The sequence below is a fragment of the Poeciliopsis prolifica genome, unplaced genomic scaffold, assembly GCF_027474105.1.
Source record: "Poeciliopsis prolifica strain line A6 unplaced genomic scaffold, Auburn_PproV2 SCAFFOLD015, whole genome shotgun sequence".
Taxonomy (NCBI): Eukaryota; Metazoa; Chordata; class Actinopteri; order Cyprinodontiformes; family Poeciliidae; genus Poeciliopsis; species Poeciliopsis prolifica.
In genome coordinates this window covers 9,498,831-9,525,578 of record NW_026562390.1, presented here as the reverse complement: position 1 = coordinate 9,525,578, position 26,748 = coordinate 9,498,831, and the positions used below count along the sequence as shown (strand labels likewise).

The 26,748-nt window shown below is 39.0% G+C and overlaps 1 protein-coding gene across 2 annotated transcripts in view; it reads left to right on the top strand.

Annotated features, from left to right (window-relative positions):
- Positions 1–3,879: 3,879 nt before the first annotated feature.
- LOC129366358 (mediator of RNA polymerase II transcription subunit 13-like) overlaps positions 3,880–26,748 on the top strand; it is a 92,984-nt gene continuing 70,115 nt past the window's right edge. For both annotated transcript variants that reach the window (XM_055040143.1, XM_055040141.1), the window contains exon 1: positions 3,880–5,388. In XM_055040143.1, coding sequence (XP_054896118.1) covers positions 5,317–5,388 — 72 coding nt within the window. In that variant the 5' untranslated portion in view covers positions 3,880–5,316. The remainder of the gene's footprint in view (positions 5,389–26,748) is intronic.

Sequence of the window (26,748 nt, the reverse complement as noted above, 5' to 3'; positions counted from 1 at the left end):
GCCACACTTTTCAGATTTTCTTTTGTGAAGATATTTAAAGACTTTTTTAGCACATCACGGTCATGTGTTACTTTGAATTGGTCTAACACCTAAAATACAATTTGGAGGTGTAATGTATTACCTTCATGAATATGCAATGCGGTAATAATGTTCTCAGCAGACAGTTGTATTTTCTGTTTTTATTATTTTATTATTTTATTTTTGGGTGTTTCCCACGCTCAGTTTTAAGCCACAGTTTTGCCAGCAAATAAACATCTACCGCATAAAGCTGCGATGATTCAGTCTATCTACATCAACATCAATATCTACATCTTGTGTCTGGATATGAATATGCTTAATCTCGTCAAACTGTCTCAACAAAGCGTCAGTGCAACTGTGCTATCTTTAATCAGAACAAAGATGCATCTCTTCTCACGCAGATGAAGTCAGCGGGGGCCTGATGAGTGAAAACACGCAGCATATTGAAATAGATTTATTCAAACCGATAAGCATCTCATCCCATCGGCTCCATAGCAAGTGTGTCAAACCGAGCACAAGTCTTTTCAAAGCCGCTGAGGATGCATCGAACAAAAGGAGACAAAAGTGCCCAAATGAGATCTGGATCATTCCTGGAGCAGAGGGATCAATAACCGCCAGACTAAGCCTCTGCTCATCCATCTGATTCATATCTTTCACCGCTCGCCTTCCCTCACCGGCGCTCCACCACGACTTCTGCTTTTTTGAAGAAATAAGAGGTTGCAGATCATGTGGTGGCTTGTACCTGGTACAAACTCTGTTATTTCAGATCAAAGGTTTCACAAAGTGGCAGAATCCTTACTGACAGAAAAATATTCTTCAATATTACTTTAATATTAATGCAGACATAATATGTAAAGAGTATATCTGTGAAAATTACTTTAATACAGAAATAAAACCAGAGAATACAAGTTTAAATGTGTTGCATATGTTTCTAATTAATAATAACACCCTGTCAATATAGTCTTTATGTTTTTATCAAACATTTATATCACCAAGCATTTGTTGGAGGAATACAAATTTCAATAACAAACAGATTTTTGTAAATATTTGATTGAATTTTGGGCTGGATCACAGAATCATGTCAGATACCTGACATGCTAGTTTCTGCTGTTGTTGCTTCTCAACAACCTTCACCCAATATTGACATCAATGCCTGATGACACATAAAGTGTCAGGTCAGGTTTTTGTAAGAACTTAAACTTCCTGTGCGAAAAAAAAAAAATAAATAAAAAATGTAAGTCTGGATTAAAAATGCTGAGCATACAAAAGAACTGTAAGCTATTCAGAAACTATTGAAATCTCCATTCAAAACTTTTTTTTCTCTCTTTTTGAAATGGAACATTTTAGAGTTTCACCGCCTCTGCAGTTTTCTTTGAAGACATAGAATGAAGCATTCCCATAGTAGTTGACGAGAATGCAGTCATCATGTAAATACGCATTCTTTAGGCTGAAACAAGAAAGCAAATCTTGTTATGTATCTGCAATCTCATTCTTTTGATCCCCACCCAAATCTCATTAGCTTACAACCACAGGCAAAACCAGAGAATCCCTTTGAATGACATTCAGTCAGTCATTTGTAGCAAGAGCACAAAGACGAAAAAAGCTGTTATTGGCAGCTAAATGCGTAAAACCATAATACATCACTGATTTTTTTTTTTTCAGAGAAAAAAGTACAAAAAAAAAGTATTATCACTTTGTGTCAGTAACACAAATTGTAGTTACTGCTGAGAGAAAATTTATTGAATCACTCACAATTGAGAAAACAATGGTATCGCTAAATGTTGAAGAAAACAAGTGTTATGGAGACATTAAATGTGGAGAAAAGTCTGGAGTTACTCAGCTTGGGTGAAAGAAAAATAAATCAGTCAGTGGTAAGGCAATGAAATGTGGAATTAATGAAATCGAGAAAAAAAATAATACAAACACTCAGTGTATATAATGGAAACATGACATGTCTTCAAAAATAGGATTCAAAAGTAGGGAAATTACCTAATGTTCAGAAAAAATACACAACAATTTCCATTTCTAATACAAATACCTATAACTATGCACAATAGCCTCCAATTTAAAGACAGTACTTGCAGATCTTAATGAGTTGCTGCTCCTGCCTGAATGACAGGAAACTTGAGCCGTCAATTTCAAATAACTAAACTTGTGTTTTTCTTACAGTTAGTCAAAAATTGATGTTTGTAATTAGTTCTTCTTTAAAACTTTAATGCTTTAATCAGCAAAAGTCAGGAACACAAGTTTTTGTACACTGAAAGAACCGATCTACACCACAAAGCAATTTCTTCACCAGCTTCAGATTCTTGTTACATAAAAACTGCTGGAGGACAAGAGAGAGCCTTCAGCTCCAGACTGCTGAAATTCAGTCTGTCAACTGACTAAGAGCCTCTCTGGAGAGGCGGCTTCTTCATGTGGTGCAACACTATTCTCTCCGGGCGTGAAGGAAAAGAAAGTGGTCAAAACGCCTCAGCACTGTTGATTATTTCTTGATTTTATATTTAAACGTAGGAAAAGAGTCTGTAGGTCAGTAACAGTCTCTCAGGCTGTGAGGCCTTCACAGATTCTGCTTGTTCATCCAGAGTATCCTAAGGCTCTAATAAATGTGCACACAAAGTAAACATCTTAAACCTGCTCTCAAATCATTTTTTAACAGTTTCTGAAAAGACACAAGGTCTGCAACGATGCTTAGTTGGGTGATGTATGTCAAAGTAACATCCAAATGGATGACAGGAACCAAAGTGTTTGAGTGAAACAAAGTCCAAAGCCCCACAGTGTCTTCAACATTGTACATTGGCTTAGAAAGGGGTTGTTTTTGAAAATAGAAGGCCGTCGTCCATCGCTTCATGATCAGCACAGGCCCTCTATCTGAAACTATTAACTTCCATGTGCAACAAACTGCAGTTCATCGTGCAATCAGAACCAGGACTGACTACTTCTTCTCTGATGAACCAATACACCCCCACCACAAAGATCACTTCTAAAACCAAACCTTAAAGACCACAAGATCTGCAGGTTTAAAGAAGCTCTGGCCATATAAGTATCACAATTTAGCTTTTGTCAAACATGCTTTAGTCATTTTCAAAGTCATTTTTGTCCCTTCTAACATAACACATTTCATGAGAAAATGCTCACACGTTGCAAAACATTTCTCATCTTCCAGGTGCCACGATAAAAGTGAATCCTAATTAAGTTTAATGAATAAATGAGGTTATCAGGGTGGTTAGAGATGGACGTTGTGTTTTATTGTCTGAAGACCTGAATAACTCCAGATCTTGAGCAGAGATCTTGCCTCTTTGTCCTGACTGAGTTTTGCAGCTTGTGAGACTAACCTACATAGATTCTGTATCTCTTATGAAACACAGTGTGAGCTAAGTAAGTCAGGCTGACCTCTATTCTGTCACACCCTCTTGTTGTGAGAACTGTTGTATTATGTAAGGGATGCATGCAGAACGACACGCAGTGATGAGAAAACTGAACAACATACTAGAAAGTGCACTCGCTGAAAGGTGGGATTTAACAGGATTCCCAGTAAGATGGGCTTCTCCATCGTGCTATCCAGCGTCTCATCAAACAGATCCTTAACAGCACTGAAATCCCAGACTTTGGTCACGTGAGTGCAAACTTGGCCAAATGGGAAGGCGAGTCTCTGTAGTACACGCTTCCGACCGCCATTACATTATTACAATGCTTTGTAGGCTGGACTATGGTACGCGGAAAAAAAAAAATGCTTCAACGCTCACGTAAAACCCACGCACACACACACACACACACACACATGCACATACACACAGAGAGAGAAAGAGAGAGAGCGAGAGAGAGAGAGAGGGTGACACATTCAGACTGCGCGCACGCCCATCGAGCAGTATAATAACGCACTCTGACAGATAAACAATGAGGAAGGAGCCTCTGCGGTTGAGGAAATCATGCACATGTTGGAGGATTTAAATCAACATTCGCACGGTTTCTCGACAAAACACGCGGATGATGCGCGCTTTGTGAAGGAGCGATCTGCAGCCTTTCAGCATAATCTTTATGTCAGAATCGGCGCCAGACGAGGAGGGTGACTTTTGACTTGGAAGTGTACACATTTACACACGCGCGCGCGCACGCGCGCGTACACACACAAAAAAGGCCTATCTGACATTTTTTTTTCCTGCAACGCTGGGGCTTTTGTGGCTTTGAGAGGACGTTTCGTAATGATATAAAACTGAAAGGAAGGAAGGATTTTTTCAAACCTCCGTCTGCAGCAGTCGCCTGCTTCTCGTTTTCCTGGTTGGTGGAGTGTCAGAATACTTTTTTCTTTCTTCTTGCCTGAATGGTTTAACCCATGATTTTTGGCTGTTATTGCTGGGAACCCGCTTGACTTTGTCCGCCAGGAGCAACGCAGAACAAGGAGGAGAAGGGGGAGGTGGATCTCCTTCTTTCTCTTTTCTTTTTTTGTCTTTATTTTTTTATAATTATGTGTGTGTAGAGGCCATACATATGAAGCTATCGGGATCCTCGGATCGTTTGGCTCAGAAGCAACAGAGGGATTAAATATTCCTGCTCGCAGCGCCCTGTTTGTGCGAGCCAGACTGGCTCACATTGTGAGAGGAACGGCTGTGGCAAGAGAAAGAAGGGCTATAAATAGCGCATGCAATTCTCAAAAACTATCACAAGTGGTGCATCATCTTGTGGAGCACACGGAATCAGATATCCTGCATAGCAATCGCCTTTTTTAAATTGAGTTGATCTTTTTTGTTGTTGTTGTTTTTTTGTCTTGCAGCGTTTCTATTTAAAGTTTTTGACGCGTAGAATTTATACATATTCGGTCTGTTTTCTGGGAAAGGAGGAGAAAAGGAGTGGTTTTCTTATGGATCGGGGCGAATTAATGATGAAACTACACGCGGAAAGACTGATCCGGAGACAAGCCGACCTTCTTCTGTGCGTGGATTGAAATGGATCTATTACATGACAGCGATCGCATTTGGAAAAGCCTGACCTGGATTGTAACAATGTTGTGATCTCTCTCTCTCTTTCTCTCCCCCCTCGCTCCCTACATCATCTCCCTCTCTCTCTCGCTCGCCCGCTCTTTCAACACACGCTTGGATTTATACGCACGGGCTTTATGGATGCATTGTGCACTTCGTTTTGAATACGCCCATTCTCTAATACCGACCATCCCGAGTCTATTATCCGCAGCTATTGTAAGACTCGCACAAGGGAGCCGATTTGTCACCCCTGATCGGTGTTTGGATACCGATGTAAGGATTTCGACATGCCCTGCGCTGGCGACCCCAAAGGCGGACGATTATGACTGCAACGGCGAATTGGGTGGCTAACGGGGCAAGCCTTGAGGACTGCCACTCCAACATCTTCTCTCTGGTACAGTATCAATAAATCATGCTCGGCCGGCTATGATAGACAGGTCATAAGACCGTGGGAGGCACGCTTGTATGTCTGCCTGCTGTACAAAGGTGGACCAATTGGTGATGTTGTTATTGGGCAATCATTAACACTCATGCAAACTATCACTTTTTGCCCCTAAACCTGTTAGATTAATCATTTATGTGCAACCTGTAAAGAAAAACTATTCAAAAAAAAAAAAAATCTAACAAATTACACTGGATATTTCTTTGCATGCATTTGCAGATGCAACGTGTTCCAAGCCCATATTGACACAAAAAGCACCAGATTTTTATTGTTATTATCGTCCTCGACTTGAACTTAATCATATTGCTGGAAATCTTTCTGGAACTCTGTTGCAATGCCAAGAAACTAACTCTCAAGGAGGAAGCCTTTGTTTGTTATCTCAGGATTCTTTCATTTGATTTGAAAGAGAGAAAAAAATGGGTTAATATGTGTGAAATGATGTCAGCAGGACAGGACGAGCATTGAAGAGTAGCAAAAAAAAAAAAAAAAACAGGAGTTCAAATTTTTTGACAATAACATGCGTAAAACGGAAGCTGCAAAAAAAAAAAAAAAAAAAAAAAAAAAACTGTGTTGGACTCCATACGTGCAGTGTCATGTTTTTCTTTTTTTGCAGAACTCACTGGTTTTGAGGTTGCCGGCGACAAAGCGTCGTGTTTTTCACAGTTTTCTTCCTGCAATCAGAGACTTAACTGTCTTACCACAGTAAGCAGTCAAGTGTAAAGGCATGCAGGAGACTGATCTCAGGCTGCTGAGAACCACAGCAACATAGGGGTCCTGAGGGCTTTTCAGGTGATGATGCAGGTTGCAAACTGGCAACAGACTGTGTTACACTGGACTAAATGTGACACCAAAGCTATTTAAATACATCCCAGAGAATGTTTTTAATTAGAAACACAGACTTCTTTTTTGTGTGTGTGGAAATTTTGAGGCTTGCGCAGAACTTTTTGTTCAATAAACTTACATATTTGACACCAGCGAGAGAGGAATTTAAAAATGGCATCATTAACTATTCAGAAGCTTCTTGCATGAATTCCTCTGCACTGATTCTGATGCACATGCAGCACTGTGCGTCTTAAATTTTCCTAGCTTGACACAGCTGAAAACTGCGATTGTGTCCTTGTCACCGTCTTATCCGAGGCTATTCCCTTTGTGGAAAAAATAAAAAGAAGCTCTCATTCACTCACTGCAGCTTTATTGGCCATCATGAACATCCTTTTCAAACTGAGGGTGAACGAGACCATCCATCAGCCGGCTTGTTGAGAATATTTATGACTGGCAAGTGCCTCAGCGGTTACTAACTGGCGGGGTTCCTAGAGGGGAGTCCAAGACAGGACAAAATTGTAAAGCACACCGTGTGTACTGGTTTGAAACGGACGCAGCAGCAAAACATGTATCTTGATGTCGATGCTTTAAGGGTCGGTGGTGTGGGTGGCATCAGTATTTGTAAATAAGAAAGTCTTTTTTTTTCTGCAAATACATTACAGAAAAAAAATTGATTCCATTTGTGGCAAATCGGCGTTAGTAAAACAGTCTTTATTGCAATTGTGTTTGTCAGAAAATATGGACGCACATCTTGATCTGAACCAATACTGGATGGGGAGTGTTTGGCTTGGAAAGGGAAATCAGTCAGTACTTCACACTCTGATCTCTAATTCAGACTGATCTAGAAGTGAAGTTCTGTTTTCACCAGAGAAATCTTTAAACATGGAACTTTTTTGCTGGCACATTGTTGGAGAAAGCTGTTCTAATACAGCTAAGCTATTTCTATCATAATCCCCATGAAGCTTCTTGTTGGCAGCTCGCAAACTATAAATATTTATTTTTTGAAACATTTATATAAAGCATAAAACCGTTTGACAATATTTCGCATTAGATCATTTATTTTGTATTTGATGGTAGTTTTTGACAGAATTATAATTTGTCTCAGTGAACATGTTTGATTTTCAAATACAGGAATCACATGCAAGCTTTGTCAGTTAAAGTTGCATAAATGACAAGCAAGATCAAGATTACTAAATATTATAGACTCTGAATATCTGGGTTAAGATCTTTTTCACCTGAAGAATATTTACATTTTGTAATTTTACCTCTCTAACTTGTCTTTAGCTTGTTTATTTTCAAGAAACACAAATTTATATTGTGTAGTACCTCAGCAGTTAATCTTAAAATCTATTTGAAGTTTGCTGTTGGCACCATGCAACGTTTGAATTTATTTTTATAGCTGATATAAAATTCATTCAATACTTTTAATCATTTAAAAATAAACACTACACAGAAACATGTTTCTGTGTAGTATTATGCTAATAAAATTTTATATTTTTTATCTACAAAATAAAATGATAAGCCACAGATGTGATCCCTCACTTTTTCCGACTTGGATCCAAACGTAAAGTTTATACCGTACGGATCTACAGCATTCTGCTTTCCACTGTGAAGCGTATCTATAAATCCACATAGACACAAAGTCCATGGCTGAATTAATGCAGTTTCATATTTTACAACTAGAGGAAGTAAAATAGGCAATAATATGCTCCTGAAATTACAAGAAAAAGCCATAATTTTTTTTTATATGCACATTGTTTGAGAAAGCGTAATATAGAAGTTTGGTCAAAACAAAACACAACACATTTTTTTATTATAATTTCTTGGAATCGTATTATTACCAGCATGCAGCCATTCTGATGGCTTAAGATCAGATCAGCATTAAATGCTTTGAAAGCTAAAAAAACAAACAAACAAAAAAACATTCACATGATATTAATCCTCAGTAAACATGTTCCATCCATTAGATGGCCCACTGGCTCAGAAAATATGCTAATGCAATGTTAGCTTTGTCTGTCAGGGTTTATCCACAAATGATAAAGTGGGAAACTTCCTAACCTTTCCCTGTTGGTCATGATGGCTGCACTCTGAGATAGAGGTCTTGTAGCAAACTCTTGTCAGGCTGTTTAATGACATTCCAGCATGCATTAACCTCGTCCCTCACACCGATTTGCACCCCACAACAGTAAAGAAAAAACAAAACAAAAACACAACAACAGCTAACTAGAAAGCATAAGTGCCTATATTGAGGGCACTTTATGGGGGCAGCAGCAGATTACTGTCAAGGCCTGTGTAAGATACTCTGGATCGTCTGCAATCACACAACCCACAGAACAACTGTCTTGTGTGCTGGTGATCAACCATCTGTGACAGAAAGCAAACTAGACCCTTGTAAGTAGGAGAAAAGAGCCGGGGCTGGTGAGTTGAAGTGGCAGTGAAGGAGGGAAAAGGGTGGAGGAAGGTTTTTCAACGAGAGGCTGAAGGACTGCAGCAGAATCTGTTTTCATTTTAGGAAAGTATTATGACTGATGTGCATTTCCTGACTGCAGGCCTCAGCCTATTTGAGCAAGAAACTGAGAGTGAAAGAGCGAGACAGAGCACGAGAGAAAATTAAAGAGGGAGACAGCAGTGAGGGAGAGAAAAAAGAGAAAAAGACAGAGAGAGAAAGAGAGAGAGAGAGGCAGAGAAAACAAACATCTTTCTGTGGACTGGGCAGGTTTCCTTTTAACATTGAGTTCCAGGCTGATTATGAAAGGCAAGGAGGAGACAGTTAAAGGCCACACAACACAGGAAGCCTCACTGTGTGCGTTTGTGTACACTGAGCGCACTGTAAACCACGCAGACTCAGGAGACAAACTTCAAACAGCCATCATATTATACACACACAGACGGATTCACAAACACAAGTAGCAAGGAGAGGGAAAAATCCCGGTGCCCACACAAACATATGTACCACAAACGCAGCACGTGCTGCATTTTGCATACGCACACTCATTTACCACTCCTTTTATCGCCCATATTTGGACTGGTGAATAAACCGACGATGCAGGTTTGTGCAAACACAGGTAGACCTTAATTAAGGGACTTCTCCTCTCCTCTCAACAGAGGTGCGCGGAGTGCAACGCTGGTAATTAAGTGTCCTCATGTAGAGGTCTAATGTGATCAACTAGGAGGCGCTCATTAGCCCAACTGTATCCCAACAGCGATCTTCGCTTGTATAACGATGATGCTACTCTCTGGCGAGGAAATAAAGTGCTCAAAGATGAGGCTTGAGGAGATAGCTGCAGTGTGGTGATTTATGGCAGGTGAATGGCCATGGCTTGTAAGGAGAAGCAGGTAATCAGGAGTGGTGCCTTTTTAATACATCCTGTTTGAATTTGCTCGTTATTAATGGTGGTGGAGGGTGCAGGAATGCTTGGGGATGAGAAAGAGGCAGTGCTTGGACAGAGTGTTTGCTGAGCTGATGAATTATTGGGAGTTAATGCAAACCTGGGAAACATTAGAAATGTAGTTATGCTTGTGCTCTTGCGATGTTGGAGAGCTGAATCCAGAACAAAGGTGTTTTCTTGCGCTGAAAAATGTGAATAGGTTGTTAGAGCCCCGTTTCACTCCAGCTGGAATGATAAATTATTTTAGTAAATGTTGGAGAGCACATAACAGGTGTAAATACTGGAAAACCATTATCTTAATTAGATATTGTGCAGAAGTATAAAGTACGTTTAAAGGGGATGTGTGTCACCTTGAGGCACCTTGAGTATTTAGCTGTAAAATATCTCAGTGTTTACCTTGGTCAAGTTTATTTCAGGCTCATTTACAACATTTTATCATTTAATAGTCACATATGATCACTTAGAAAAAATAAGAAAAATATAAATACAAAGTAATACAAGTTTTAAATAGGCAAGTGGCAATTTTAAAAAAAATGTTTTGCTTTCTCTTTTTTTCCAATTGAAAATACAGTCTATAATAAATCACTTGAAGCATACTCAAAAAATGGTTTTGATTTAAACTGCCTCATTTAGTTCCAGTACCATTTCCTTTACTCTTTACCCCAAAGCAAACCTTTTCTTACATAGTACTTGCGCTGTGGTGCATATGCTTATTTTTCTTCTTTTCTTGAAATTTAGAGATATATAGTCATAGTATTACTCAGATTTCACATATAACTTAAATTGAAACTTTATATTACACTTGTGCCAATGTAATTAGATTTTGACTCCTTTTTATGAATAATATGAAATAAGAACCCTGATCAACCAACAGTAACTCTGAAAACTCAGAGAAAGCAGCTGATATTTGAGGAAGCCAAATAACCATGTTTTCCACGGAGAAAAAATAACCTAATAACATTTATTTTTATAGATTTCAATTTGATGTATAGTCAGTATGAATCGTCCCACAGTACCTAGAAAAAGTTGGATGTAAAAGAAGCAATTTTAAAAAGGTGCAAACTGATGAATACTGCTCCATAAAATTTAGTTTATGAAGCTAAAAGAAAAAGGATAAAATAGACATCTACGTAAACACATAAAAAAAAAGTACAAATAGACGGTTAATTTTTATAGAGCCATTTCAGAGCAGAAAGTTTTCAGAGTGGATTATAAAAATGACCTGGTCCATTTAAAATGTTGTTACCGGTACTTGAAATTAAACCCACAATCACATTTAAAAATAAACATAATTCTCAAGCTGCTTAAAATATAAAATTAGTATTAAGACACTTATCAATGTTTACAGGTTGTTAGGGAATATAAAAGTAAATAGTTTTGCAAAAAGTTATGTTAAATTGGCTTGTAGACAAATGTTAAAATAACATTAATTTGTACTAGACGAAAAGAAGCAATCTTGAAATTGCTTGTGGCCAAAAATGAACTACTCTTATGTTATGACAGACTTTAGAGAAATGGATTCTCACATTACTTTGGAAATATGTGTTTTACGTATTTAAAGTTAGATTTATACAGTGTACAATAAGGAGTAAAACTGCTTAGTCTAAAAAGAGTCTATATTTAATCAGAGATATTCAGGCTGAATATAATCAGGCAACTGCTGTCTTGAAAAATGGTCTGTGTGCTCAGTTCTAAGTAAGGAATTTTTATTTATATGTCACGACACGAGGGCTTTTTTCTTTTCTTTTTTTTTTGGGTGCATGCAAAAGAAATACTCAAGCAGCTCTTATTTCTCAAGCCCAATTAATCTCCAAGACAAAACCACTTTAATAAATCACAGTTTGATCGAGATTCAAGGTTTCCCTTTTTTTAGCTTGTTGTTCATCAGTTAGATTCAGGTTGAACGCAGCAAAATAACTGTGTAATTGGTGTAAAAAAAAAAAAAAATGAAGGTGAACACAGCTGAATAAAAGGGGCTTCTTGTTCTGGAGAGGAGAGTCAATTTGTTCATCTAATATGATGTCACCAGAGTCTCCCATGAGATCATTCTCATTTATTTTATACATCTTGGGTGTAGGGCACCCGAGACGGAGAGACAGTCAGTCCTGCAGCGAGAGCGACGAAGCAGGCGGACGTCTTTAAACCTGCCCGTCTCCCAGCTCGTCTGCTGACCATACACTGAAATTGTTGTGGTGTTTTTTTTTTTTTTTTTTTTTTGTTTTTTTGTTCACCATCTGCATGTCTAATTAGAAACCATGCTGAGAAGTAGTTGCAGGTACATTAGGATTGCAGAAATGATGAAATCTCCCTGAGCAGAGGGGGAGTCATCTTCTTCTGCTCAATGCTTGAAAAGCAACTCTTAAGTGTTTAATGTTGAAAAATTATTTAGAATAATAATAAGTAAAAAAAAATCTTACGTTTAAAGATAAACATGAACATGTTAGGGATTTTCTCTGTAGCTGAATTTTTAAATCATTTCAATTCTTCCAGAACTTTGTTAATTTTGTAGGATTTTACAAAATGTGTGAAGGTCTAATCAAACCTTTTCAACAAAGAAAACTACACCAATATGTATAAAAAAGCTTTATTTTGGTATCCATTTGTCATAAATGAATCTTGTATTAATAAACATTTTGAAGGTGCTAGTAAGAGCTTTGTGATCATGGAAACAGATTGTCACCTGTGGAGAAGTTGATGACATGTCATTATTCGTCTTTTGATTACATTTCTCATTCAAAAGTGCTAACTGGTGTTATGTCTAGTAATGCCAGCTGATTGAGCTCCATTCTTGTGCCTATTGTGACGTTATCAACTTAGGTACAGAAGATTTTTCAGTCTTTCTTTCCCTTCAGTGAAAAGAAATCTTTGTATTTAGTGAAATCCAGAAGTGAAAATTAATCATCCGGCTTGTCATTGTTCACCTCTTAGTGATTTTAAGGCTTTTTATACATTCTCACTTGCAGCATTAATACAGTTCATATAATAATGATTGTGATTGTTAGAGATTTTTTGATATTATCATTTTGTTAGTGTTCTCTTCCTTATGTGTGTATGGGCTGACCTGGAGGTTACGATTGTCTTCATGCGAGATAGTAAAACTTTATGGTTCTCAGACCTTCTTCTCTGGTGTTTATCTACCCGGTCTTAGGTGACAGTTTGACCCAGAGCTGAACTGGGCTCAGATTGTAGATTAGATATCACACACAGGAACTGAGTTGTTGGTCTGTTTGTGTTAAATGTTTTACGACCTCTGTTGTTTGATGCTTTGACAATAAAGAGGGAGCTCACGTGAAAGCAGATCAGAACTCTCTATTGAACAGCTCGGAGGAGCTGTTGATCGGGATTTCTCCTTCTGCAGAAGCCTGACCATATTTAATTCATATACGTTGTCTGTGGTTATTTTATTGTAGGTTCGAGGAAAATACCTTACAGTAATATTATAATAAGCACTCAGAACCAGTTTCTGGTATGAGCATTTTCTGCTTTAATTGGACTGAAATGTACGTAAATGTTACAACGGTGCGGATTACAGGTGACATTGAGACCACGCCGCCGTCAAGGGAACAAAAAGTGCAGGTTTCCAAGGCAGCATCTTTGTCTTCTGCTGCATGCCCCGCGGAGCATCTCCATCTGGTTGATTCGCACTAAACAATCCACCCCCTACGCCCAACCTGTGCTCTTGGCTTTGCTTGCTTACTGTCCAGATAGACAGAGCTGGCTTCACCTTGAGTATATATGAGGTACCTCCTACTAATCTGCCCCTGTCACTGCTGTGGGAATTCCTTGTCATCGCAATGGGAGAACATCCCGACAGTTTGAACACTGTAACTCAGAGAAAGAGAGAGAGACAGAGAGAGAGAGAGAAAAACAGGCATTCGGGCTGCTGTAAAGAAAATGATTTGTGAGTCAGCCTCGCCGTGGGTCAGAGAAACAGGGTGGAGTGTAAGCTGGAAACAGGAAGGCCGGGATCTTCTCACTTCTGTTTTTACAACACATCTCTTTTCTAGTAAATTCTCCGGAGCGTAGTCATGGATCTTATCTGAGCAGCAGGCTTGTCAGAGCCCTGCCACAGAGGTGAAGAACAGTTCAAAGGCGGAGTGGGGAGAGAGGGAAGGAAGGAGGAGACGCGGGGCGGGAGGGGAACCACTGCTGGTCCCGGAGCTGGAATTGGGACAGGATGGGCTGGAGTTTTTTTTTCCTCCTCTTTTTTTTTTTTTTAGCATGGTGGCTTGAGTGTGAAATATGTAAGCCCTGCAGTGCCAGCTGTGCTCTATTCTTAGTGCCTGTTGGTGTTTCAGCATGTGTGCAGGGCAAAAGAAGGCTGTGTGTGAAACGAGGATTGGCAGGAATGGGTGGGAAGTGGTGCCTTCAAATGCCTGCGATAGCGAGAAAGTCAGCTTGTTAGCCGAGACATGCACACAAACCACTAATATCACTCAATGTTGCTTCATTTATTCAATGCTAAATAAAGTATACTGTTAAATATCTCACTTATTTCAGCGCAAGTCAGGGTTTAAGACATATAAGTTGAGCTTTCCATTTTATCAGATAAATAAATTATCTTTTTATATTATTTGTCAGCATCGTTGTTATTTTTAATGTACTGGTTATAATTCTAACTCCAATATGGCTGCCTCGTGTGTAAAATAAAGGGATAGGTCTTTACATCACTGACAGCTTGCATTTCATAACTAGCAGTGCTATTATATACATCCATTAGTAAACATGCTGCTACATTATTTGAATTCAGAATATGTTGAGAAATTCATTAGCATTGGCTTGTGTGCAATAACTATCAAATCTCACTGATTTTCTAGTATTAAGCTGTAATATGTGTGAATAATTCCCAGAAATTCAAGCATGCTTTTGTAGAAATGCACATTTAATTAAATATCAATTCATTTTCTACCTTATGTCGGTTTATCAATAAAATGTTTATTTGTAAATTGTTTTCTTGACGCTCTCTCCTCTCGTTTGCCTTTCAGCCTTTTTTCAGTCATTTTGTTGGTTTCTGATATTTAACATTTACAGCACATGTATATGTGTACAACACTGAAGAACTTTAATCTCTCTTGGAACCTGTGGAGGGCCTAAATGGTAGCAAAGTTTGCTTATAGGTCAGGCTGGCCCTGCTTAAGGTGTTGCTGCACTGCCTTCCAATGGAGCCTTTTACCTGAAGCCCAGTGCTGTTTTAAAAGACACTTTCTAAAACCATCAAATGTGTAAACCTGGGTATTTCTTCACCATCAAACAGGAGTAACTCCGGGAATTGTCTGCAGAAGGTCTGTTTCCAGTCTCCTCACCTGACTGCCTGCATATCGACAAGGAGAATTTCTTTAAAGGGAGATACTGCCCCGCTTGTAACTGGGCAAATATTTTCTGCAAGCCAGACAGCTTCGCCGATATCATGGCTGGCTGGGATTCAGCAGCAGTTAGAGCGCTCTCAGGTCAAAGGATGTCAGCGCTGCGGAACGAGAGGGGGAGAGAAACAGAAAACATTAACGTTGCCTGGCGCGCTGTTGCAAGTTCTAATTATCACGTGTTGATCTTCCATTGAGAGATTATCCGCAACTGATCGGACGGGTGCTTGATGAGAACAAACACATTATGCACAGACGGTTGATTCACAAGCATTTGTGTTGCATTGATTCTCTCTGCTCTGCCGAACGGCGCTCTCTCCCGTTGTGAATTAAGACAGACGCTCATGATTTTTCAGATGCTAATGAAAATTTGTACAGCTCTATTTCAGTGCTGGCTTGCTTTACAGGATGAATGGGCAGTGCAGGACAATAGAGATGCAGACAGGTTTTGTGGAAGTGTCTGAACAGGCGTGACTGAGTGAAGTAGGGCTTTCTAAGGTGATCTACACAGACAGGTGCAGCCAAAGTTGTCTTGGGAATACCATATTGTGAGGCGAAAAGGTTGCGTGATTGCTTGCATATTTGTATTGCTTGGCAGATGACTTCTAGTGTTAAAGCTCAGATCAGCAGCCACTCCCGGATAGTAAGTAATAGTGAGTAAACAACAGATTTGAGACAGCAGTCGGGCAAGTTGCAAGTTGGAACTTGTTCAGGTGTGACCTGTGCTGATGTCGACAGGCCGGCCCAGACTACATCCTGCATGCTCCTACAGAGGGTTATTTATTGTTTTCCCACTGATATTTTGATAGCCAAGAAAAGAAAATTAAATGCCGACTTTTGCTTTTTTTTGCAGAAAAAAAAAATCAATGCAGGAAATTAGAAGCCAAATGAGACATTTTTCATTCTGCTTCTGCTCCATTTGCCCAGTTTCAAGAACAATCAAACTGGCTGCTTCTTGTGGCCAATTCAGAAGCCACCATGCAGTGCTAATTGCACAATTATTGGACTAAAATTACCAGAGTAATTTTTAAACACAAGTTAAGCAGTTCTCTAACTGCTCTCAGCCAGTAATCCTTCTGTATGAAGCCATAATCATCTGGTAAATTTGAGCTCATGAATTCCAGCTGCAGGAGAACAAATTGAGCTTTTTGTTCTGCCCTAGAAAAGCCAACACACACACACACACACACACACACGCACGCACCACGCACGCACGCACGCACACACACACACACACACACACACCTACACACACCGCAGATTTTTAGAGTACAGTAAGGGACTTAACGTGTTATTTTTCTACTGTCACCCTGGAGACAGAAATCTCTAAACTTGAGCTTACTGAATTCGTACAGATGTTTTATGTTGCCTAGTAACTGTTTTTCCTCTCTTCTTGTTTTGCCTCTTTGTGTCTCTGGGTTTTTATTTATTTTTCTGCAGCTCTCTTCCCTTCGTTGCTTCTAGTTTAGCAAAAATTACAACAAAATTGTTTATTTCCATGTGAATCATTTAAGTAGAGACCACCTGACTGTCCCCGATGCTCCAGTTGGTTTCATTCTGCTAACGGCCGTGGCATCCTATTGGTTCCTCTGCCGCTGTTCCTCCTGCTGCCTGCTTCTCTTTGTGTCAGGTGAGAGAAGTCGTGGCTCGGCGAAGGGCTTTCTGCCACGTGATTGGCAGGTCTATCCGTCACTCAGCCCCTGGGACCGTCGCTCGCTCTAATTAGGTCGCTTGGCTTGCTCACCTCCCAGAGCTGGATGCTACAGCAGAGCACAGATCAAATGACAGCCCCTTGTTTTTGTGGGGGACGTTTAAAGGTGGTGGCAGAAGGTAGAGGGAAGGCATCTGTTTGGCATCTACAGCAACCACACAGAAAGCTCCTTTTTCACACACATTGTGCTTTTCATCACTTTTGTTTCTGCCTCCTGTGTGTGATAATGTGCGTTGCTCTTGATTTGTGTTGCAAAATGCCATAGGGGAGTACGGCTCCTTGTGGGTTAATTTGATTTCATCGGGTTAATTGATGAAGGGGAGGGAAGGAGTCGATGCGTGCTCTTATTTCTGCCACTGGCTGTTCTAATTGGTGACTTCGCAGTGTTAGTTGTGCAGAGTTTGCTTCAGACAATCTCGTTTTTCATCTTGAAGGAAAATTTTTTTTTAACACAAATTAGCAGACACTAATGAAGGACGAACATCAACTGGATATATTTGCTGCACAAACAAGATGCAATGTGATTTCATGCAGAACTCAATTGTTTTTTTTATTTATTTATTTTGCATTTGCAGTATCTGATATGACACCGCAAACAAAACATCTGAAGCCAAGATTGTGCAGATAATGTGCTGTCTGTCTGTAGTCTCTTTCACATTGAAACCAACCCAGCGTTGTGCTTGTTGATTACTTTATTTGAAGGAACGGCAAACAGTCTGGCGCACATCAATAAGATAAAATTGCAAGTAGGTGGCTTGAGTCGTGATACTGCTAGAATGCCACAACTCAGTTGAAACCAAAATATGTAGCAGTCAGATTGAATGAGGAAGCTAAGTGTAACCTACACATATCAGGTGTTGGTAAAACAAATTTTGAAGTCTCAGCAGTTATAGTTACATAATATAACTTAGAAATAATAAACTTGTCTATGAAATTATTTTAACAGATCTTGTCTTCCCCTTGATATGAACAGTATCTCAAGCATTTAAACAGATTAGACATGGATGAGAACGAGATACCTTTCATATTAAGTGTTTTGCATGTGCCACAGCACATAAAACTGCTGATATATTCTCCCTCTCAATAGGCTGAAGTAGCTTCTTTGTTAGGATGAGCACATCTGCTGGGATGCCATATTAACCACAAACTCACCCAGATGTAAGATCAGTCGCATTGGCTGCACTTGATGTTGAATTGTGGCCGTAAGAAAGCTCAAACAGCAGAATCACGAGTTGGCTGGGATTACGTGAGATTCTCACAGTGAGCATGATAATCATGATCAAGAATAGTTTCACAATATTAACACCAAAAGTTGAAACCAAAATATGTAGCTCAGTCAAATTGAAGAAACTCTTTATGCTTCTGCTTTTTACGACTAACTGGGCTGAATCAATAAGATGTTACTCTAAAGAGTGACATAAGCATAACTAGCTGATAGTAGGTGGTTAATTGGTCAGAATATCTGCTCTGGTATCTAGCCTGCAGTTGGTTGCTTAAAGGAGACAGTGCTCTTAAAGCTGCAGTATGTAACTTTTGTAAAAATATGTAGTTTAAAAAAAAAACAACGTATTTCTCAAAACGGACACTATCTTAGCGTTGTTGATCAAACTCGTGTACGCGCTGCTTGGTGCAAGAACCTTGCGCAAGCTTAGGATTGTTGGTTTACAACTGGCTTTTTTGACAAGAGATTTTTCCAAACGGCAAGATTTGTGAAAAGTGTAGCTCATGCTCACATAGGCATGAACACACTACTCTAATGAGCTAGGACTGTGGTATCGCGACTAATAGTATCGCGACTATTTTCTGTATTAAGAAGCTGAGTTTATGTAAAACATTAGCTGTTTATGTTTGCCATTCCTAGTGTGTAATTTCAATGTGTGGATGACACTAGGCAAAGTACTTTGCTCTCCATAAAACAGTAGAGCTAATATCAGTGGTCTTTCTTATCTTCATTTTTACCAGCCCAAATAAAAATAAATTGTGCTTCTGGATTGGCTGCTTTGCAAACGCCAGCCAAAAGCAGGTCTTGTAGCATTGCACCTGGTTATTTAAACTTCCCACAATGAATTTTCTTTCCAGTGTTTTGAATATTTTCTTTGACAAAAATCTGTGAATATGTGGATTTTTAAAAAATACTCAAATTGGTGAATTCACAGCTTCGAACCATATATAGTCTACTGTATACCTTGTTTACCTTATTCCCCATGTGATTGTGACTTATTATTGAGTTACAATAAGAGTCCCATTTATAAGGAAGTGACAAACACACAGCAAGTACAAAAGTAGAGTATGGGGAGATCCCCGTTTCGATGTTTCATCTCTTAGGAACCACAAGAACCAGGAATCTGCATCGACATCTTGGTGAGAAATCACTTAGCTTGTTTTTTTTTTTTTTCCAGTTCTTCTATGAGTAATAAATGTGCAAATCAACACATCATTACTCCTTATAAGGACATAGCCCAAACTGCATTTCCCTGAGTGGAACACTGTGGTTCAGCAAAGCCAACAAGGCTATGACTAAGAGAGTGTGCTTGTCGATGAGATTCAAGCACCTCGGATTATGAACATGAAGGTGTAGGCCTTAAGCAACGCACAGGCAAAGCTAACACATATTTTCTTGACTTTTTCCTCATACACAGTGAAGAGTTCACATTTCGGTTCATCTTATATCAAGACAATTCTCTGACAGAAGGAGGATTGCCACTTCAAATCTTGTCTGTGCAATCCTTTCTGTGTAGAGTTAAGGGTTTTAATGTTCTAAAAACATCCATGTTTAGTTACTTACTGATTTTATATAGAGTTTAAGAGAGAGTTTGATTGTAATTGGTGGGTTATCGCATGTGCCTGTGTGTTGCACCAATGAGCTTACCAAGTTATACCCCACGTTTTGCTTGAGACCAGCTGGATCAGTCTTCTGCTTCCACCTCATGAAGATAAACTATGAGAACTTGGAGTCTTCTTAATACCTTTCAGGAAGCATTTCACATATACAGTACGCTAGAATCTTGAATTATTCAAAACCTCAATTCAAGTGGCAAAGATTTTTGAAAGACAAAACAAGACGAGCTGAAATATTTTCATCCTCTAGAGCCATTTCTGAAAAGTGCATTTCACAGATTCTTTTCTCTCGGTCTTTTTATCTTTGCTGTCTAAAGGAAGATTTCCTTCTCATTTCAAGATTCCTGGAACGACAAATATTTTAATCACTATTTGGATTATTTTCTCATGTTTTTCTCATGTTCATGTGTGTGAGGAAAATATGCCACACATGAACAGCTCTTGATTATAAGCACGGTACTAGAACTTTGCGATCTAAGCACAGTTGGGATAGAAATGACGATACATCCTGAACTCACTGTGATGTCAGAGGTTTGATGAACTACTTGTAAAACAAATGCAGTGCATAAAGATAGAAATGTTGTCATTTGTTTGAATTTTCCTTGAGTGCTGTAGAGGCAGTGTCATATTTACTTGCTCTTTCTTAGCATAAAAATATTAAATTTTTTCTTTGGTGTTTACTCTGCAAAAAGACATAAAGAGGACTTTTGCAAAAAAAGAAAGCAGAAGATTTTACACGTATTCAATAGGCATCTATGACAGCGAGAGAGTGCTGAGAGATGAGAGTGAGAGTGAAGACGAGGAAGACAATAGAGGTGAGGGTAAGGTCAAAGCTCCAGTCCGTATTGGCAATTGAAGGAAAAAGCTCTTGTTTTTGGTTCTGCACTCAATCAGAGATAGAACTGGCGGACCTGCCGAACACGGGGCTCAGAGCAGTTCAGTTTTTATTGACAGAGAAACAAAATCCACCATCTTATTTGTCTTTTCCTTTTTATGCCGCTGCTGTTTTAAGAAGCAGAGGAGGATCTTTGATTTCTTGCACAGTGACATTCAGCAAGGACTGAGAGATGATCATGAGGACCATGCAGCAAATCCGAAATAAGCTGTCTCCAAACAGAGGACTTTTTTTCCCAAGTTTTGTCTCATGTCAACCTTTATGATGTAATGCCTTTTCAATTTAGTAGCATTTGCCTGAAATATTGGAAATAACCAACTTCAATTTGTTTCCACACTGTCTTTAATTTATCCTAATTGGATAAATTAAAGCTTGTTTCTATTTAATATAGTTTAACTGGTATTGTAAATGCTCTGCATCTGTTTTTAAGTAGATTCTGTCAGACAAATTTACATTCCTGACAGATTTTCTGCTCTATGATACAAATGATAATGGTTTGAAATATGAGAACTGGCAGTCTGTTATCAGATGATTTGACACTGTTTATTTCTGCACACACAATCGTGTAAACATGCAGCTATCATGCTTTACAAATGCATTCATACCCCTAAAACTTCCACATTCTTCATGTCACCACAACAAACTTTAATGTGTTGTATTTGAATTTTATCTGACAGACCAACAAAAAGAAGTGCAAAAGTTTGAACTCGAAGGAGTCGTACGAATAATAAATGTGTGATGTTCAATCAGTGCTTTGATGAGCCATGTTCTGCTTCAATCACAGCTGTAAGTCCTTTGGGGAATGTCTTACAAGCTTTGCACATCCAGAGTTTGAACTGGAGCAGATTTCTGCAGATTGAAAAAAAATCTCAGTCAGATTGGATAGAAAGCATCTTTTAATTTTTAGGTCTAGCCACAAATTCTGGATTTTATTTTGGTTTGGACTTTGATATAAATGGATCCAAAACATTCCATTGTGACTCTGGCTGGAGCTTTTTTACTGGTGAGAGGTGAACTTCTGGTCCTCTCTCAAGTCTTTTGCGCTGTCTAAAAGGTTTTCTTTCAAAATTCTTTGTTTGTAGCTCCATCCATCTCCTTTGAAAGAAAATCAACAGCCACACCATGATGCTGCCTCCACTATGTTTCACTGGAGAGATGGTGTGTTCAGAGAGATGTGTGGGGTGGATTTTTTTAAGGCCAAAGGTCAATAGACAGCTTTATTTTCACACGTTTGCTTTGTCCACTGTATGCACAAAGCACAAATGGATTCTTATGACTTTTACTTCAACAATCTTTTTTTCAATTTTTTGCGATTTTACCTTTTTCATATTTTTGGATGAGCCTCACATTTGATGTAAGATGTTCAAACTGTGGGATATAGTTTTATAACCAAATTATGCAATTCTTTGTGTTTCATAATAGCAAAAATATTATGAAAAGTCAAATTCCTGAACACCTTTGCGAGAGGCAGTAAATTAACATAGATCAGATCTCAGCTTTGTTCTCTGATGCATGACTGTACATCAGCTGGAAAACCACTCTGCTTCCCAAACACAGAAGTGTTTTTCAAGCACTTCTGTTCTGCTCGTTCTCATAGCTGCTCAGCGGGATGTGGGCGTGCAGCATCGGCGTTACCGTGTCTGGATGCTGCCTGCAAGCATGTAACTGCAGCTCTTTTCCCTTTTCTGCAATCGTGCCCCTGCTAATTATTCAGAGGAGTTCAGTGGGGTGTTAGGACAGCGTTTTCCACATGGCCGATAAATACACAGCACCTGTGTTTGCACAGCCTCTGGCCACCGATTAAACCAGGAAATATAAATGATCTTATAAGCTGCTAACAGCGAGCCTTTTTTTTTTTTTCGCAGGCAATGACTGGTTCACATTGTTATTTGACAGTGAGGAATAATGGATGAGGCTCGTTTCACATTCGTGTCATGAAAGGGGAATGTTTCACTATGATCATAAAACATGCATCATATGGATTCTGAGAGATGTATCTTGAGATGTTTCAACCAGTTTGCACGCTTATCATGATCTGGTACCCAGCTTAGGCAGTTTTAGTGAAATACGATTAATTAAGCATATTTGCCTATTCATGGATTCTCTTAACGAGAGGAAGAAGATTGAAATATAAAATTTATTACCCTTCTAAAATATCTTATCATCCGACTGATGCCGGAATCTAGCTGAAACGAGCACAGCTCCTCTCTCATCTCTTCGCATTTCGCAGGAGAGAGAGAGAAAGAAATGTTTCCGAGATGAGTAATTTTCTGTCTTACATGTCTGGAGAGGCCCATTTATCAATGAGTTCGAAGGAGAGCTTGTTTTGCTTTTTAACACAACTGGTGTGCCTTAGCTGTGAATATATTTCCTGATATCCTGATGCTTGCCACCCCTCCATCCCCCGTCTTTGCCTTAGCATTTCAGTGGTTGGCAGACAGCTGCGCCAAACACTGGAGGAACTTTTGACATTGACTGGGAGTGACGAGGCAGTGCAAGCAGATGTCTTTCTCTTTGCTTTGGGACAAACAGCATCCTTGACCTTGTCATGGCTAATTTTAGTGCTTGGCTTATCACAGCGCCAATGTTTATGTCTTTCATTACACATGCTGTCATTACAGGAGGGACATCCTTGTAATTATGGGTGCACTCTACTGTTTGGATGCTCATAGGGGTCATGTTAATGGTTTAGTGTGTGCTCACCTTTAAGATGCTCCATTGAAGGTTAGATCTGAAGAAATCAAATGTTTTTTATGCTGATTTTTATTTAATTTTTGTTTTTATTTGCACTTAAATTGACATAATCATGCTTAGTGCCTTCCTCCACAATCATCAAACCTGAGAAGCGGGCTTTTCTTTATCCACTCAAACACTCTGCAGGCTTTGTTTTCCTTTGAGCTGCCTCTTTCTACCTGTCCTAGTGTGAAAATGGGTCAGTATTTTTCTGTTCTCGGTTGTCGTCGGATGGCTCGGTGCCCAGGCTAGTGTGCCAAACACGACCCTCACAGCTGGGTGGACACAGGAGAGAAGAGGACGGCAGTGCAAAGTGTTGAGAGACCCTGGCCCCTCCACTTCTCCCCCGCCCCTGCATGCCAAATGTCTTTGCTGCTCTGCAATGCCTTTTGTGAACCTTTTTCATGCACAGTTGCACACACAAAGACACAAACAAACATAGTAAAAAGTTTCCAAAGCACAGAAGGATCAAGAGTGTTTTCATGGGAAAAAAATGGAGGAGGCATCTGTTTCTGATGAAACAGAAAAAATACATTAGTAGCAAGACATCTACTTCAATGTTTATCAACCACATTAAATCCATATTAAATTTTTTTGATGAATTTGAATCCTTTGTTTTCCAGATTCAAATAGAACTTAAGTGATTTTTAAAATTAAAAGCTGGGATTTTGGAATTTTATGGGTATTTTCTTTCTTCTTTTTGACAGTTTTAAAAATGTTCTTACACTCCTGATAATACTTCCTTAAATGTCACTTAGTTTCCAAGTGCAGTCACTTTCTGGAGAAAAGTTTTATTGTAGCGTCTTGTTGGTAGCATCATGATACGGGTCTTATTCAACACAGATGTGTTACTTTTGAAAGATTTGTGGACCTTGCATTGAAAACCAATAATCAATACGAGGAAAGCAACCAACTGAGGAGAAATCTACTAGGTTCTGATAAGAAAAGCTGTCAAATATTTAACCAGATTTCTTTTAAGAACCGAGTTCATGACCATAAATGGCATGAAGTTTCTCTGCAACTTGCTAAGTGACATGAAACCAAATGTCAGTGGGGGATGTTTGTATTTATTTGAGCATGTATATGTAATTTTGACAATGTGTGGATTAGAGAAAATCCACAGAAACCTCAGTCGTGTGCAATAGGCATTATTTATAATCATTCCTCCCTTGAACAGGAATCAGTCAGAGGTTTCTAAAAGTCAAAATTTCACAGAAAAATATTAGCCTTGATGAACATATGCAAACTTGTAACTTTGATCCATCACTGGTAAAAGCAACACAAACAGTATCCAGATAGTATGTCGTGCTTGTTTCTTCCTCCCTCATGAGTCAACATGCTGGTTCTTCAGCTTGACTTCACTCAGCTGTTCCTCTCATATCCATTTTTATGCCTTACTGTCTCTCTCCTCCTCTCTCTCTGCAGCGATTACACTATTTAGTCTTCCTCAAGTGAAGCGATGCCGTGTGCGAAGTTCTAACAGCTTATCAGCGAGACACTGACTGATCTTAAACATTTTCACAAGCCTTGTAGTCATGTAAACAGGAAGAGGGCAAAAGCTGACAGCGACTGTGGAAAAATTTATGAAACAAGTTCTGTCTGATCAACATTTTTATCTGAAAGCAAAATATGTAAAAATAAATAAATAAATAAAAAATAGATTTGGATTTACAGGACACTTAGTCTTGTAAATATTTAAAAAATGTCTTGTTTTTTTTAAATACAAAAAACTTAAAATGATTTTAAGATGCACAGTTCTACTAAAAAAGAGACATTTATAAGAAACAACTGAATGAAGCAGCTGAAGTGGCCTGGTTGCATTTGCACACTCATAAACTTATCATCCCACATCTAGATTTAGCAACATTTGCACTCGCTGCCTGGCAAAAGTCGTCTGAATACCTCAAATTGTAAGGACATCTCTTGTCAACAGCCATCTGCATCAGGTTTCTGGTAAAATTTAGCACCAAACTAAATGCTTATAGCTCATTCATAGACAATAATTGTCTACTCACAAAGTCCTTCTTTGATTTGGTATGCTGTGTGGATTTATAGCTAAAATCTGAAGGTTTGGAACAAAAACTGAAATTATGACCTGTTCATAATTTCTTCAGTTCACTTAAGAAGTCTTATTTCTTTTGAAGAAACCAAACCCCAGTGCTGTGTGAGGAAGCTGGAAAGAATTGCATATCCACAGCAATCTCTAAATTATTTCTGATAGATAGTCTTCAGGAACTTCCTGGAAAGCCTAGTGCTTAGGGTTGGTCTTTCCAAACTGTATGATATGTGTTATGATATGTCCAGAAATCCTTCCCATAAGTTCCTAATATGTAACCAAGTGTCTAAATTGAGCTTTGCATTTGCAGCAGCTGTGTCTCAGGCTTGTCCTGATGTGAGATCTATGTTTATAAAGAGATCTGATGCTCTCTTTCTGGAGTCCACATTTCTAAAGCTCTTCACAGCATGCTTAGAAACTTTTATCCTGCCCCTTAGGAAGCATACACAAACACAACGGAGGAATGTTCATTACAAGTGAATCTACACATGAGAGCATTTGGCTCGGTTTCAGTTTCCTGCAACAATTTTATGGAGTATTTACATACAATAATAAAACTTCCCTCTTAAGAATCTGATAAACAATAACTAAATCACTGATGTTCCTTTTCTCCTATTTTTTTTATTTTTTTTTACAACAACCTTGTGTTGTTCCTAAGCTGTTGAGTCCCGGCGATAAGTTCAGTTTGTTGCAGCTGAATGTTGTGAGGAAAGTAAGATTTTTGTAAAAGTTGTGGACAAATGTTTGGAAAGGTGAAAACTTCAGGAGATGATCATGAATTCATTAGTGCTTTGTACATTAGCCTGACAGCAAATGAACCAAAGAAGAACTCAAAGTGTCAGTCATTCTGCCATGTGGCTCTCTGCCCAGGGCAGCAACCTGCCAATGAGTGTCCCCTGATTTTGGAAAATTGATGAATCCTTTTTTCTCTACAGAATATTTATATTGCTGATATGGAAGGTCTGTTACCATGAGACGTGCCCCGCTGTGTTGTCCATTAATATTGTTGTGATAATTGCTAATAATATAAAGTTAGAGCCCTTAAAGTGCAGTACAGATCAGTGACGTAGAAATTAAGCTTTAATTACTTTCTACCTAACAGTCCACACTAGCAGTTGTTTTTTTTTTGCTATCAGTGAAAACCTGCAGAAATCGTTTCACCGACTGATTGATGGGAACAGCTGTTTCCCTGAACCTCCACTGCAATATAGATGACGAAAGTCCCACCCTTCATGCAACGCTTGCTGCTCTGTAGTCACTTTCACCCATATAGTCTTATATTTTAGAGAAGTGCTGGAGTATGCTCTTTCAGCAACATCCATGCACAGCATGTGTCATAACTCTGCTTTGTCTCTTGTCAGCGCCGGTGACGTCATGTTCTCCATGACAACCAGTTGGTGTAATGTTGAAAACTTCAGCTTCTCTGTATAGTTGTCTGTGATGGTTGACATTTTGTTAAGTATAACCTCATTGCACCGCGGCCTACATATTTTGGTCACCAGTAAATG